This window comes from Castanea sativa, chromosome 9, assembly GCF_040712315.1.
Source record: "Castanea sativa cultivar Marrone di Chiusa Pesio chromosome 9, ASM4071231v1".
NCBI classification, from domain to species: Eukaryota; Viridiplantae; Streptophyta; class Magnoliopsida; order Fagales; family Fagaceae; genus Castanea; species Castanea sativa.
Genome location: NC_134021.1, coordinates 6,613,702 through 6,630,243, shown reverse-complemented (window position 1 = coordinate 6,630,243; position 16,542 = coordinate 6,613,702). Strand labels below are relative to the sequence as shown.

The 16,542-nt window shown below is 35.7% G+C and overlaps 1 protein-coding gene and 1 non-coding gene across 2 annotated transcripts; both read right to left on the bottom strand.

Moving 5' to 3' along the window:
- Window positions 1-164: 164 nt before the first annotated feature.
- TRNAI-AAU (transfer RNA isoleucine (anticodon AAU)) lies at window positions 165-238 on the bottom strand. The gene has a single exon. It is a non-coding gene; the product is annotated as a tRNA-Ile (tRNA).
- Window positions 239-1,641: 1,403 nt separating this feature from the next.
- Window positions 1,642-6,441, bottom strand: LOC142610768 (dual specificity phosphatase Cdc25). The gene is made up of 3 exons (XM_075782697.1): window positions 6,212-6,441; window positions 5,985-6,123; window positions 1,642-2,063 (listed from the first exon to the last, which is right to left on the bottom strand). Exons 1-3 carry the CDS (start codon window positions 6,292-6,294, stop codon window positions 1,893-1,895), a joined length of 393 nt encoding a protein of 130 aa, XP_075638812.1. The 5' UTR covers window positions 6,295-6,441; the 3' UTR covers window positions 1,642-1,892.
- Window positions 6,442-16,542: the final 10,101 nt, after the last annotated feature.

Here is a 16,542-nt window from a genome sequence, read left to right as displayed (position 1 = left end):
AGGGTAATATCGTCATTTCATATTTTAATATTTTTTAGTTTATTCTGTGTTTATTTCTAGACGACATACCGTTTTTGGTATTTTTTTCAAAACGACATAACTGCATCTTTTGGAATACGAGCAAAACGACATAACAAAAAAAATATAAAACAGTTTAGAATTTTTGGCCCATGCAGGTCTCGAACCTGCGACCTTCGCGTTATTAGCACGACGCTCTAACCAGCTGAGCTAATAGGCCACACGCTAATTAAAAACGCAAAATATATATAACGCATATTAAAATGTTTGTTTGTTTTTTTTTTTTTTTTGGGGTTTAGATGTTGAAACTGATTGTAAAAAATCATTAAAAGATAAAAAAAAAAAAGGTTAAATAATCACTGGCCACTAGCCCACTACACACACTTAGCTCAAAGGCTTAGAATATGTTTGGTAATTGTTTTTTCTCTTATTTTTTGTTTTCAAAAACAAATTTCTATTTTTGAAACTAAAAAACTTGTTTGGTAATCCAAAACGGACAGAAAAAAAAAACTATTTTCAAAACTTAATTTGTAAAGGAAACTGAAAACATGCAAAAGGTTGTTTTCAGTTTCTAATTTTCAAAAGTCAATAAAAATACGCATTTAATTTAATGAATATAACTCATTTAATGAGTTATTATTAGAGTTGAAATCTTAATAACAATATATTTTAATATTTTCTATTTTTTTTTCTTCAAAAAACTATGTTATTAATTTGAACTAACCAAATATGTTTTTTATTTCAAAAATACAAGAAAATTGTTTTTTTCTTTATATTCTTAAAAACAAGTTTTTGAAAATAGAAAACAAAAACTGCTACCAAAGATAACCGTATTTTTTCTTTTCTAAAAAGAAAAACTTCCCATTCATTGTATTTCGTGATTTAAGTATTTTCTAATCACCAAAAATTTAGAGTGTGATGAGATTTATGTAAAATTTTTGGATATGTTAAATGTAAAAATAGGAGAGAGAGAGAGAGAGAGAGAGAGAGAGAGAGAGAGAGAGAGAGAAATTGAAAAAAATGTTTATTTTTTATATAATTAGTAGAAGTATTATACTTGACTAACATGAGAGAGAGAGATAAAAAAAATTGTACCAAGGCTTCCTAGCGTCCTAGTGAATTTATCTTATGTCCAATTCCAAAAAGATTAAAACCCTAAATAAAGAAAAAGAGAGAGAGGTTAAACTCATTGCATTTTACTATCTCTAAAGCAGATTTTAATAAACATTTTGCTTACTAGCGTTCAATATTTCTTTTCTTTTATCAGGGACTCAGCACTGCTGCTAAATGTCTATAATTTTAACCTTTGTTTCAAAACTAGTATTGAGAGCCGGTGAGATGTCAAGACTGATTTATATTGGAGGTGATCAGGAGCATGAAGAGCAGAAGAGTGCAATTTTCAAGACTAATAATGGAAAAGAATCCCCTCCTACTTCCCGAAACGGTTGAATACCGGACTGGAGCTCCACATTCCGGCTACAACAACCATACGTATAATTAAATATCTACTATTGTCCATGGCACTCTAGTCGCAAAAGCTCGAGGTCATGTGCGTGTGACATAAAAATGCACATTCCTCCTTTTCTAGCATCATCCCCAAAAAGAATAATAAGTACCCTATAGTTAACAGCAAATTGTTTTTCCATTCATTATGATTGAAAAGTTGCCCAAGAAACTAAGCAAAAAGATGAATCAGCCGCCTCGGAGCAGTTTGAAGGCTATAAATTTGATGTTGGACCAACAAAAGGTTACACATTCTATATTATGGAGTAATATAATTGTTTTAGTCATCCATTCTGTAAACCAATAGTGTATGCGGATGGTCACAGCATGAATATGCTTCCTTCCCATCCGGGATTCATTTCAACAAATTATCATGCACTCTCGGCCTTGCAGGGAACATCAGTGCAGCGACAAACAGGTCTACCAGAAGCTTCCCAGCCATTAAAGCCACGTTCCAGAACCATAATGTTCTTTATTCCTGTATCTTCCTTCATCTCCTCAAGATAGTTGACAAGCCTTCGTGCACAAGTTGGTCCACGAACCTAAAGAATCATGACATTGAATAAATCTTTCAGGAAAACCTTCAAGTATATTAATAATCTTAGTTTCTGAACTTACATTAAAAAAAAAAAAAGAAGAAGATAATAAACTGAGAGATTTGACACATAAATTTCCAATGCTTCATATTATTAATGGAACTGGTGACTAATTCAAAATGTCAAAGCGATTATTTAATTATACTTTCTATGAAGAAAGAACACTATTCCGAAATGAATGCAAATGAAATACACAAGCTGTATTTAAAAGAAAACTATAAATGTAAACAGTTCTAGTACACATGTTGTAAGAAAAGAAAGAAGATTTTAGGTAATAGTTTCAGTCAGAATGGGAACAGAATTTATGGGTGTAGTTTCAGTATAAATGCTAAGCCGGTGTTAAGAAATAACAACAATTTGGTTTAATAAAAAACAGTAATAAAATAAAATGCATATGCAGAAGTTTGGCTGTCATAAGACATAGAGTTAGACGAATCTTAAAGATTATAGATTGGATTAAGAACTTTGAAGAATTTTCTACAAGAATTACATTTTAAGAGAGTGGTTTTCCGTGCAAGTAGATAAGAGATATAAGAACTCATCAAAGGTCTCTTAGTCTGTACATTAAAAAACGTGGCATTTTTGGACAAGAACTTTGCCAATAACCTTATATAATCCATGTAGAGTTACATGAATGAGGAGAAAAGGGAGCCAGTTAATCATTCAATGAATGATTGCTCATATCATATTTGTAATAGGCTTTCTCCACTAGTTGAGTTTGAGTTGTACTCCCACTAATTCCTAAATATAAATATAGCCAACTCATTGCTCCTTGGATCTTCAAGGCTCTGTGGCTTCTGAAGTTTTTGAAATAATGAAATGTGCAAAAATTTAAGATAAAGTTCTTTTCAAAAGTGGTCTGAAAGACATCTGATAAACATAGTAAATCATTGTATTTTAACAATTGAATCCGTAGAGTCCATACACGTCTAATTACATATGCCTTTAACTTCTCAACAATTCTTTTGTAAGAGATCCTCTAGCGTACCTCCACACACTTCATAATTTTAATCCAGTTAATGCATGCTGGCCTTTTATGAAAAGAGAATGGTTTTCTAGGATGTCACTACCTGTCCAAAAACTTACTAAAAGTGGCCTCCAACTGTTATCAGAAAGAGCTCTAACTCTTTATATGGATAATTATTTTGAAACGAGCTTGGACATGGCTAAGAACAAGGTTACTAGTTTATTATATGTGAAACAATACTGTAAAAATCCACAATTAAAAAAAAAATTGATTTCCTATATCACTTAAAGTCAATGTGGTGGAGGACTCAATTCTGAACTTTTCAAGAAAACATGCAAGTCCATCCAGATTCACAAGTTTTGCATGAACGAGTTAGTCAAATAATCTACTTTCACTAACCAACTTGAATTTTCCAAGCTTCAATATTGTGGCAGAAAAGACAATAAAATAAAAATAAAATATTATGCCAGAAAAAGAATTGATTAGAGGACAGAGACAGCACATATACTCTCTTCCCTTACAGATTTAACTCAAATGACATGATATTATGTTCAAGATTCATGTCCAACTGAGCTGGATAAAATTCTTTCCAAGCACATAAGAAGTTCATTGACATTGGACAGCTCAATTACAGAAAGGAAGGTGCACTCATCTTGTAGAAACAAGGCACTACTTCCTTGTCAATTAGCAACTGATTTGTTTGTTACCAGGACCCATGATTTGGTGACAATTTTGAGTTGCAGAAACAAGGCACTAATTCATTGCAAATTTTGCAATTGACTGGTTTGATACCAGGACAAGTGACTTGGTGACAAGTCTAAGTTACTTCCCACAAACTCATAAACTAATTGATACATCCCAATGCAATTAGTCATTGAGCACTCCCAATAACAGCTGGTCAAAAATAGTGGATGCAATGCAGATTTCAGACAGCATTGACTTCATATTTTTATGTGACTGAACAAAAATTATGAAACTAATTGCTTAGTGGGTTCAACATATGTTTCTAACACTAATCTAACGATTCTAACTAATGAACAACAACAATCAAACCTTAATCTGTTTGGTACCTGACTTGTCATTACTAATGCAAACATGTGGCCGTATCCTTAACTGATGCTCTGATAGGTGTCAAGTGGTGCTAATTGTCGTTATGTTGCATTGTAATAGTGTCATGCTGTGCCTTAAGCTGCTGTTATACCAGTAGTGTCATGCAAGTGTTGTTGCTGTGTGCTATTATGCAGGTGTTACTGTTATGCAGGTGTTGCCGCTGTGTTGATACACCAGTTTAGTTGTAATTTGACGTTAAGGATGTGTACTAGGTACTACCATATGCATGTGTGCAGGTTGTGATGTGATGGCACATGTGTGCACGGACTCTATCAAGCTGCAACCACTTGGCTAATTGCCATGTGACAATTCTGTGTGTGTTCAATTAGGATTCTTTTAGGCAGTTAGAAGGTAGTTAATAGCCAACAGTAAATCAGTTAGCATAGTTGTTAAGAGTGAGTACTCCCTACTCAAGCTGCTTAGGCCCATATAAGCTGCAATACAATGTACAGAAGGCATTAATGAAAACAAGCAACTTCTTTAGTCTCTCATCTCTATACTCTCTCTTAGTCTTTCTAATTCTCTTCTTAGGAGGCCTGGCTGCCCTTGAAGTCAGCCATTCCATCACAGAACTAACACACTCACTTAACCACATCGGTTAGCAAGAACCACAACAGCTTTTTCACATAATCCCAACGTTTTGACTCCTAACAGACCAATTTGGGTTGGTTACATGTATTGTTTTCCATCATTCAATCTTATCCAAAATTATACTCTCTGTTACCCATTTAATTGACATGTCATTTTTTACTACTTCTAACAATGTTATTTTATGTTTTCTCTACCTTTTTTATTCCCTCAAGTTGAATCAACATTTTTTCCCTCACTAGTGAAGTAATCACTCCCCTCTACACATGAACAAACCATTGAATGTCTTAAGCAACTCTCTCTCATCTTTTCATCAATAGGGGCCACTCCTATTTTTAAGTGAATTTATTCAATTCAAATCCTATCGTTCCCTATATTTCCACCCATGCATCTTAACATTAAAATTCAGCTACACTCATTTTATAAACATATTGCTTCTTAAGAGACCAACATTCAATACCATAGAGCATAACTAGTCTATGGCAGTCTTATAAAAAAATTTCTTTAGCTTAATAGGTATTCTACTGTTTTACAATCACACAAAACTCCTAATGCACTTCTCCACTTCATCCACCATGCTCTTATCTTATGATTCACATCATGCTTAATCTCTCCATCCTATGAGTTATTTATTCAAGATAACTAAAGCACTCACTATTTTGTATCTCTAGATCATCAAATCTTACAACTCCTTCATCTTTGTTTCTACTTTAACCAAAGTTACATCTCATGTATTCTGTTCTAATCCTACTACGCCAAAAACATTTAGATTCTAAAACATCTTTCAAAATTTCTAACTTAACTCCACTTCTAATTTCAATAGCATCTCTAAAAAGCACCAAGGACTTCACTTTGAATAGTTCTAGTGAGCTTATCCATAGCTAGTGTAATGAGATATAGAGTTAATATTGATCCTTGATGCAAACTTATGGTGACAGAAACTCACACTATAACTTCATTGTGAATATCCTTAATCAACTTTATACACTCTAGATATTTTTAATACAATAATTCACTGAACCTTTGAAAATCACAAACAAATAAAATGGAGATGAAAGGAATAGAATTGAAGAAACCCAATAAACAATTGAATCCAAAAACGAAATAAAACACCCAATAGAAAACGACCCAGGTGATCAAATCAGAAAAAAAATCAAAGATAACATCAAAAATCGTAACAGGGTCTGAGAATTGAAAGAAACCTGACTGAGAGCGCAGTGGAAAACAAGGGTATCTTTTCCCTTAACTTGCTGAACGAGATTGGAGATCTTGTCACTGAAAGTGTCACTAGCGAAGTGCAGAGACCCAGCTATATGCCCATCGTAACTCCTCTCATCATCCCTACAAAATAGCCACACAAAAAAAAAAAAAAAAACCTCAATATCGGATTCTATTTTAAGCAGAGACAAGTGTGTGTTAGAGACTGTACCTGACATCGATGATAGCAATATTAGGGCGGCGTTTGATAGAGAGAAGCTGAGAGCCTGTCAAATAGGAGATGCTACGAGCCATGTCTCTGCTTCTCTCTTTAATCCTTTTTTTTCTTTTTTCTTCTTGGTTCTCTGAATTTTTTGTCCGAGATAAATACCCTGCTAATCGTGCATTTGCGTACAAATTAATCTGTGTTTTGCGTTTTGGAGCCGGGTCCCAGCCTTCCAGGGAAAAACGCATCAATAAGTTTATGTTGTGTTTTTAGTTATAAAATTTATTTTAATACAATATTTTCAACCATAAATTTTTAATTTTTAATAAAATAAAGATATCTAGACAGATCTTAAATTTTTTGGACTTTTTTATTTTTATTTTTTTAATGTTTCTTGGACCCTAAATTTCTCTCTTTCATGGGCTTTATAGGATTAGTTTGGATAAACTTATTCTTGTGAAAAGATCAGAAGAAAATAATTTTTAAATGTGTAAAAAATTACTATTTACTCTTTTTTTACTATTCATATGCCTTAGTGCACTGTTCATGTCCCATGAACAGTGCACTAGGAGCTGGTCTTTTAAAAAAAAAAAAAATGCAAAAAGCTTAGATGCAGACGCAGTCGCAGACGTGCTATCCAAACCCAGCCTTAGTTTTTATTATAGTGGAGTAATGGACCATTTACTCATGCCTATAATAATGTTAAGGCGGTTTCAATTTTGGTGAGGGATTTTTCTTTTTTGTGGAGGGTGAGAAATTACATCCAAGGCTCTGTGATTTAGTTTATGAGCTAGGTCTTTAATTTTGTCAATTAAAACTTAAATTTATCAAATCATTTCAATTATAGGCCTTAGGGGTAGCTAACCCTAATTCGAACCCAACAAATCCGTCCAACCTAAAGGCACCAGACCTGAAGTCCGAACAATTGATGGTGGGTTCTTATTATCAAATAGTGAGTTTCACATCTAGAAACCCAATGAATCTAACACATCTGACGTTGTAGTTCTTCCTTTGAGTTTCGTCATGTACTGGCATAAGTTGCTCGGGCTTTGTCTAAAAGATCTGGTGAGATATCTACTAGATCCCCTAGTCGTATGGAATGGATCTCTTGTTACTGATTATGATTCCTTAGTTACACCCTACATATTATCATGCAAAGGATTTAAAAATATATCCTAGAGCCATGAAATCTATTTTCTTCAACTCTTGGTTAAGTGTGAAATGATATAAGTTTTGAAGTCCTTAATCAAATAAGATGGTCCATCATATTACATAGGTGGAGAAGAGCATAATTGATAGTAATTCACAATCAATGGAGGTTGAAACTCTAATTGTTCATTTGAAGTATGTTGACATAGACAGTGATAATGAGGTTAACAAGTGCAATAGTTCAAATGATAGGGGGATTTGATACAAATTCCTAATGTTAAGGTGTAAGTAGAATTACACAAAGAATGGACTGCAAAAAAAGGGATTTGGTAAGGTGTTGCTTAAAGAGAAAAGGCTGAATACAATTAATTAGGTATTCTCTCATGTTGTTAAGCATTCCTCCATTCTTTTCTTAAAGCATTCTCATCAAGTGCGCCAAATGCCAAACATGTGGCATTTGACACACCAAATACCAAAAACAGAGCATCATGAAGTGTATTAAATGTGTCAAAATTTTGAGACATGCTATAGTACACTCCCATCTTTGGCACGGTACGGAAAAATATGGCGTATGTGTTTATTATTTTTTATTCCTTTTTCTCTTTCATCTCTCTGTCAGTCTCTTCCTCTCTTTTTTTCTTAAACCCCAATCCTTTCCTCTCTCTCAACCTCTCATCTTTTCTTCTCTCACCCTCACTTCTCTTCCACACCGACGTTAACGCTGACGATCACTTCCACGCCGATCTCTCTCTAGCAATAGTTTTTTTTTGGTTGTGGTTTGATGGGTGGGTTGGGCAATGGGTGGGTTTAGATGGTGATGATGATGGCAATGACGAGGTCAGAGCCAAAGTCAGACTCTTTGAGGAGGCCGGAGTTGCCGGTGGTTTTGAGGCTGAGGAATTGGACAGAGCGAGTGGTGTGGAGGTAGCAGATAGTGTTGGGGAAGAGAGAGGATGTGGGGGTGGGAGCTGAGGGAGGTGGCTTGGGATGGAGAGAGTGTGGCGGAGAAGCCGTGGAAGATGGTGGAGTAGGTGTGGAGAATGGTGGGGGTTTGGGTGGTGGTGGTGTTGGTGTTGGTGTTGGTGTTGGTGTTGGTGGTGGAGAGGAGAGAAGTGTACCAGTGAGTGTGAGTGGAGAAGATGGTGGGTCTGGAGTCTAAGTTGACTTGGATTGGGTTTAGAAGTGGGTGTGGGTGAAGGTGTGGAGGTGGTGAGGTTCGCCATCTCTCTGTTCTCTCTCTATATATATATATATATATATATATATATATATATATATATATATATATATATATATTTTTGTCTCTAACCCATGGCCATGGCCGAAAGCTCAATTTTTTTCGGGGTTTGTGGTTGAGGTGGTGGGGCTTCCAATTTGGTGTTGGTGGGCTATGGGTTTGTTTTGAATTGTGTTTTGGGTTGTGGAGGATGTGGTGACTATTGGTTGTTGGCAGCTGTGTGGTGGCTGTTGATTATGATTGATGAGTTGTAAATATTATTTTAATATGTTGTAAATATTATTTTAATATATAGAATTGAAGAATAGAACATGTGATAAACGACGTATTGTAAAATGATGTGGTAAAATAATAAAGTAGGTTTTTGATGTGTCAAAATAACATTTTTTTTAAAGAGCTGACAGAATGCTCTTATTGAGCTAGCTTTGATGGCACAATTTAATCTTGAATTGATGCTTCTTGACACGAAGATTGCATTCTTTATATTTGTTAAAGCACTAGTGAGTTAGAGGTCGACATTTTCAATCAACTGTTGCATTGTCAATCAGTAAGTTTGAATACACACCTGTGACAAAAGCCATCAAGTGGGCTTACATATTTTACTTGAAAACTTTAAGGATTCATTGTGAGCACGTTTGTGCATTTTGTGACCGTCAGAATGCAATACGTACAACTAGCGAAAAAGTGAGCCTATCAATTTCAAACCAATCGTATCAATGTTCGCTTCTACCTTGTTAGTGAAAATGTTGATGGGAGAAATATTCTGTTCTTTCTTTTTTTAGAAAATTGGGATTGCAAATAATTCATGAAATAAGATGGCTAAGTTTGTTGTTTAGCACAAGGTGAATTACTGGTTGGATTTGATTTATATATTCATGAAACATTATGGATTTGGTGGAGACAATAGAAACATTTCGAATGTAAGGTTTGATCAAATTCTAAGACAAAAAAAAAGATATATATATATATATTATATGTTGCTTGATTGAGTGCACTAAGTGCAAATGTAATGGCATCACATACAATAAAAAACTCTTGATTTTGACGGTAATTGGCGTGGCTTATAAAATATTTTCATGGCCAACTTTTGCTTGGCTTCAAATTAAAAACTCTCCTTTTGTACCCACTGTTTTACATTAACATTGAAATTAATTTGCAAATGACTATCTGACTACATGTGTTATATGTTGAATTATTGGTTCCCAAAACAGAGTGTTCCCAACTAGAGTTAGCAAACAAAATCTCTAGTCTTTTTTAATTATAAGAGTTTATTTGGATGTATTTGAGATATGGATTTTGTAATAATGTCTTTGTTTACTATTGTAATCTTCCTACTTTTTAGTGGAATTTTCTCTTAGTTTATGCTTGCACTTGCATACATAGGTTTTAAAAGTCGAACCACAAAAATCCGAGTAATTTTTTCTTGTGTGATTTTTCCGCCTATATTGTGTATTTGTTTATTTCACGTACTCATAACAAGATTTGGGAAATGATCTCCTCTAATTTCTTCTATTTTTAGTTAGATGTGTGACACATGACATTTATTTAATCATGTCTTAAATCTTAAAAAAAAAAAAAAAAAAAAGATGATAGGGAATTGGAGGATCCACTAGGAGTGGATCTTGAATAAGATTTATATGAATCAAATCTTAGGTGTGAATGCTAAAAGCTTCTTTCTAGAAAGAGCAGTTTTGTTAGTTAAATAGCAAATCCTCTTCTAAAAGCTTGGGCTTATTAGATGACACCATGGTTGACGCAGACCTTAGCCCCATCCTAGCTAGTTCTTCCTAGTCCCAAAAGTCCGAAGTCCTAAAGTGGCAAACAAAAACAAAAGGTTGCACTATCATGTTTCTAAGAAGGTTCCGCTATGAAGGTTCCTCGTAGCTGCAGGAGTATTTACGAGTATATATACTATATAGTACACACAACAGTACTAGACACAACTAAAAGTTAAATCATTCGACAAAACAAAACAAAATAGCTTTCATTTTCAAACTGTCCCAATCGATTACGATCGAGTATGAATATGACAAGTCGTTTCAAGTTATTGTTTGTCACAATTATCACACAATTTATCCAACTCTTCTCCCCAGCTTTCTAGGCCTTCACCTTCTACTGTTGAAGCTATCGACCAAGCTGAAGCACCAGCTCGAGCTGCAGTTGGTGTGGTAGAAGTGCAACACAAAGAATGGACTGAACTTATGGTTACTTTTTGTTTGGCTTCGGCCATTGATATAGCTTTGGTATCCGTTCAAGCAAACTCACATCTTTCCACAGCTTTCCACTTGCTGTCTCTAACTATCTTGCTCGCTTTTGCTTCCTTTGTTGTTAGAAAATTCATCAAGTCCAAGTTCTTGGTGTCAGCCAAAGTGCTAGAGAATTTTGGTATATTCTTCACCATAACCGCTTTTTTCATGGCCATCACCATTCCATTTCCTCTTTACCTCAAATTCGCTAGTTGGGCAGTCTATACCATTTCTGCCCTTGCCATTTTAATCTGCACTTCTTGTTAACTTACGGGTAATTTAAGAAGAAGAAGAAGAAGAAGAAGAAGAAGAAGAAGAAGTGTTTGTGTGTGTGAGAGAGAGAGCAAACTTCCTAAGATGTACAGTTGCATTTCTCTCTCTATTTTTTGCCTTTTTTGTTTCCTGCATTCTATGAGCAATAGTGAATTAAAACATGTCTCTACTACTCATAGTTACATACTGATAAACTGGTAAACAGGATTCACCTAAAAGAAGAAGCTCATGTGTCTTGTGCAAAGTTTCGCATAAAGACTTTAAAGAAATATTCTTCCTTCTTGTTACTAGTAGTACCGTACTCTTTCACTTGCCCCCAAAGCCATTGTACTCTTTAAGTTATGACAAGTACTAAAAAGTTGTTATTGTCTTACTTTATTCTAGGGGAAATATTACACCTGGATTTGAATTTTGCATACTGCACAAATGGTCAGAAACAGATCACTTTTAAGCCTCTCATCATTATGCAACTACTTTCAGAAACAATTCCTGCGACTGGCTTATTAATCTAAATGATCACATGAATCCCATCAGCATATGTGCAATTTAGTCTACAATCAAACAAGCGCATATGCAGTAGTAACTGTAACTTTCTCGCGTGCGCGCCAAAGTCATACCACTTCAGAACCAGGGCATAGCGTACAGCAATTTACTAGACAGAACCAGAAAAGAAAAATTATAATATAATCTGTAGATTTCCAAATTAATGTAACACTCATCATTTACATGTAAGCACATACCTTGTTGTTGGATTTTCTTGTCATCCTTTTTTAACTTGGACGCGCAGTAGTGGAAAATAATTGAGATGTGTAAGAACTAAGAAGCATGGAAATCTTTAAATCTTGTAGCAGTGCAATGTCTCAAATTAGGCTTCTCTATCACTTCAATTGCCTTCTTTACCATTCCAATTCTTGAAACACCGTGGTGTGTATTTCAAGTCACAGTTCTTTTCAATCATTTCCTTGTAATAAATCTTGCAATGCTGCGTGTAAAAATCTATGGCACAATAGAGCAGGTCATCCATCTATAACTAGATTAGATACTCTTGCTTTTGCAGTATCAGAGATCACCCATTGCAATCTTGATTCTAATTCCTGTACAGTTTCCCCTCTAGCTAAACAAAAAAGGGTTCCATTCAATAATAATAATTATGTTTTTTATTCAATTTTTGATCTTGTGCATTGTGATATCCGGTGTCCGTTGTCAATACTACATTAAAGGGGCATAATTATTTTTCTCACCATTGTAGATGATCATAGTAAGTGCACTTGTTTATCTAATGAAAGTGAAGTCAGATACAATAGAATAGACAATAGTCTTGAGTTTGCCATGCCTTCATTCTTTGATTTTTGATCTTGTGCATTGTGATATCCTGTGTCCGTTGTCAATACTACATTAAAGGGGCATAATATTTTTCTCACCATTGTAGATGATCGTAGTAGGTGCACTTGTTTATCTAATGAAAGTGAAGTCAGATACAATAGAATAGACAATAGGCTTGAGTTTGCCATGCCTTCATTCTTTGCTTGCAAATGTGTTGTGCACCAACTCACTTGTGTTGACACCCAACAACAAAATGCAGTGCCAGAGAGAAAGTATCAATACCTTTAAATAGGGCTTAAGCCCTTAGGTTTCAAGCCAACTTGCCTTTTAAATTTTAGGGTGATTGTGTCTTGACAGCAGTTTATTTGATTGACGGAGTCCCTAGTCCTATTTTAGGTAATCCAACTCCTTCTGAGAGACTATTACATAAATCCCTCAATAATTACATTTACAAGTATTTTGTTATCTTTGCTATGCCTCAACTTATCTAGGAATAGGACTAAATTTGATGCAAGATCTAGACCCTGCATCTTCATTGATTACCCTTTTGGGATTAAAGGTTACAAATTGTTTGATTTGTAGTCTTAGTCATGTTTCATTTTTAGGGATGTAGTCTGTTAAGTTGAATTTACAACTATTATGTGTTGGCTTTAATTCTATGCCAAATTTGATTGTAATTTTGTTCAATCTTTTGTACCCTGTATTTTATGTGAGATTTATTTGTAAGGCTTATGTGTGAGAGAGAGAGTGTGAAGACTCAAGGCAATTGAAGATCAAAGTTGTTTTTGCGAGTAGCTCACGAGTAGGCTTCCCGCGAAGTGATGCATATGCCCAACACATGACTAGAATGCGAAGAGTTAGGACAGGATGGAGACAGCTGGTTGTTGCAAGTATCTCTTGGGTAAGGCATTCCGCAAGATACCCGTAAAATAGTCTGTTTTGCTATTTTGTCATATTGGCTCCACTACATCCTCATACACGCTATATATACCATTATTACTCACATATTAAGTAGAGAGCTTTTCAGAGAAGAAAACCCTAGTCACAAACTCTTGAGAGTGAGAGATTGTCATACCCACAATTCTCTACACCATCCATTGTGGTTTTCCTTTCCTCCTATCTCCCCATTTTCAAATCCTTGAGAGGTTGATAGCCTAAATACTTACCACACCCATACTAAGTGTAAAGTGAGTTTTTGGTGCTGCTGAGAGGCATTGGAAGAAGCCAAGTTTTGGCAGATACAATTAGGTGCATTGCAGGATCCGGAAAGCTAAACAAGACATGGTTTCAAGAAGCCTTGTTGGAGTAGGAGCTTGGAGGGTTTAGGTGCACTGTGTAGATTAGGCTTGCTATTCGTGTATACCAACTTATTGTTAATGGATCAATTTACCGCTTGGAGGGCGGCGGAGAGATTTTTCGCCGAGTTCTTTAATTTCCTCTTCGATAACACATCGACGTGTTATCTTGTGTTTACATTTCTCTTCCCTACTCTTTTAGCTTTCATTTTACTGTTGTGTTTTAATAAATGTGGTTTAGAGTAGTTGCATTGTTTGTTTGCTCGCATTTACTCTATTCCGCATTTGGTTTAAGTTAGAGTAAAATCAATCGAGCCGTAATTTATTTATTTGGGGTCTAAATAGCTCTTGTGTTTTTAACACAAATCCAAGCTTTCAATTGGTATTAGAGCGGGTGCACTTGCTGTGGTTTCATTACCTAAGTGCGATCCAAGACCCCTTTTGTTATGGATCGGTTACAATCTCTCAATGATCCACCATACTTTGATGGGAGCAACTATGCTTTTTGGAAGGTTCGTATGAAGGAATTCCTTTGTGCTATAGATGAGTCCGTATGAAATTCCGTTGAGAATGGGTATGTTAGACTCACGACAGCCAAGTCCAAATGGGACAAGGCAGCTCTTGCTTTGGCAAATGCCAATAGCAAAGCAATTAATGCTATCTTTTGTGGTGTGTCTATTGATGAATTTTATAGGATATCGCATGTGAAGACCGCCAAAGAAGCTTGGACGATTCTTGAGACTACCTACGAAGGTACCAAGAAAGTTAAGGACACAAAGCTCCAAATGCTTACCACCCAATTTGAAGAACTCAAGATGAGTGATGATGAGTCGCTTGACTCATTCTATGGGAAGCTCAATGAAATTGTGATTGCCAAGCTCAATCTCGGTGAAAAGATTGAGGATGCTAAGGTGGTGAGAAAAATCTCGAGGTCCTTACCAGAGAGCTACTGTGCGAAGATCACAACTATAGAAGAAAGCAAAAATTTGGATGAGATCAAAATTCAAGAACTCATTGGATCTCTCCAAACATATGAGCTGAGACTGCCTTCTCACAAGCCAAGCAAATCACTTGCTCTCAAAACCATTAATGAGAGAATGGATGAATCTTCCGAAGAAGATGATGTGGAGAAAAAAGTAGCATTCCTTGCAAAGAACTTTTGGAAATTTCTGAAGATGAAGAACAGTAGGAAGGAGTTCAAGAAGAAAGATGAGAATGACTCCCAACCCCCCTAAGGAGTTGTGTGCTATGAATGCAATGACCATGGACACATTAAGAAAGAATGTCCAAACTACTTGAGAGGGAAGGGCAAGGTGTTTGCCACTATTCTTAGCGACTCCGAAAGCTCAAATTCAAACACGGAAGAAGAGTGTGACAGTGACGGGAACTATAGGGCCTTCATGACAATTACCTTTGTTGAACTAAGGATGATTTGAGCAATTTGGTAAATGAACTTGGTGAGCATTCTGAGGGTGAGGAAGTTGAAGAATCGGAAGATGAAGATGTATGCCAAAATGAAGGTGAGAGCAACTTTCAAGAAGCATATGATTCTTTGCTAGAAGATTGTGGAAAATATGTCAAGGTTACGAACCATGCTGTGAGAAAGATGAAGAAGATTGAAGAAGAGCATAGGTGTACTCTTGTGCAACTTAAAGAGGCAAAATGTGAAGTAAAAGGACTCGAGAGAGAGCTGGTTGAAGCTTACTCTAAAATCAAGTTTCTTAAGTTTGAAATAATCCAAGCTAATGTCAAGGTTGAGCGTATCTCCACCAAGAAACTTGACAGCGTGTTGTCCTCACAAAAATTCTCACATGACAAAACCGGTTTGGGTTATACCGGAGAAGGAAGCTCCAATAGCAAACCTAAGAAGGAAGTGAGGTTCGTATTAGCCAAGAGTATTGAGAAACTTAAAGAAGTGAAGCCTGAGGCTGAGACCACTGTTGCTAAGAAGCGAACCACTGGCGCAAAACTAAAAAGATAATGGGATTACCCAAAAATCAAAAAGGGCCTCATGTGAAGCATGTGTGTGATCATTGTGGCGTTCAAGGGCACACAAGACCCAATTGTTTCAAGCTTCATGTACTCAAGAAGGCTGACTCCATGCGTGGCCAAGAAAGTTCAAAGAAAAGGCCAAAGGGAACACAACCTAAGGGAGAAAATGAAGGACATCTCATTGGAGACGTCATGAAAATGTTGAAGAACATCTCCCTATGCCTTGCTAGCTTCACTCTGAGGTTGGAAAGTTATATTGGTCGTACCCCTCCATCTAAGGTTCTCACCCAAAACACTCGAAAAGTGTTGGTGAAGAAGGGTACTCGTGCATAATTACTTCTTATGCCCTTACATTAATTCTTTCATTGGTTAGGGTCATAGGTTCATGCATCATGTCATGCAAAATCTTCTTGTGTCATTGCTTCTGGTTCATAGCACGTTTCCTTTGCAAGTTGCTTTTTGTTCTTGTTCTTGTTGATCTTACTTTTCTTATTATGTTTTTGAGTGTGTTAAAAAAAATTCAAAAACCTATAAAAAATGAAAAATCGAAAAAGTTTGATCGATTGTTTTGTATATATCACGTGTGAGTTTGGCCTAATACCTTCATATGAATGGTGTAGTGCATTTACAAGCTTAGCTTGTTTTGTATGCACATCTATCTTTGTGGAAAAAATCTTGAAATCTATGTGTGATTGTTGTAAATCGATATTCAAGCTTGTCATGAATGATTAGTCAAAAGACTTGTTGGTCTTAATACATGCATAGACTTGTGCCTATATCTTTTCCAACGCTTTAATGTTATTGCTATATAGCTCATCAAAT

Coding starts and splice junctions, on each gene's coding strand:
- LOC142610768 (XM_075782697.1), bottom strand. CDS start 6,294: ATGGCTCGTAGCATCTCCTATTTGACAGGCTCTCAGCTTCTCTCTATC. Junction 6,124..6,211: donor ATTGCTATCATCGATGTCAG/GTACAGTCTCTA, acceptor GCTATTTTGTAG/GGATGATGAGAGGAGTTACG. Junction 2,064..5,984: donor TCCACTGCGCTCTCAGTCAG/GTTTCTTTCAAT, acceptor ATGATTCTTTAG/GTTCGTGGACCAACTTGTGC.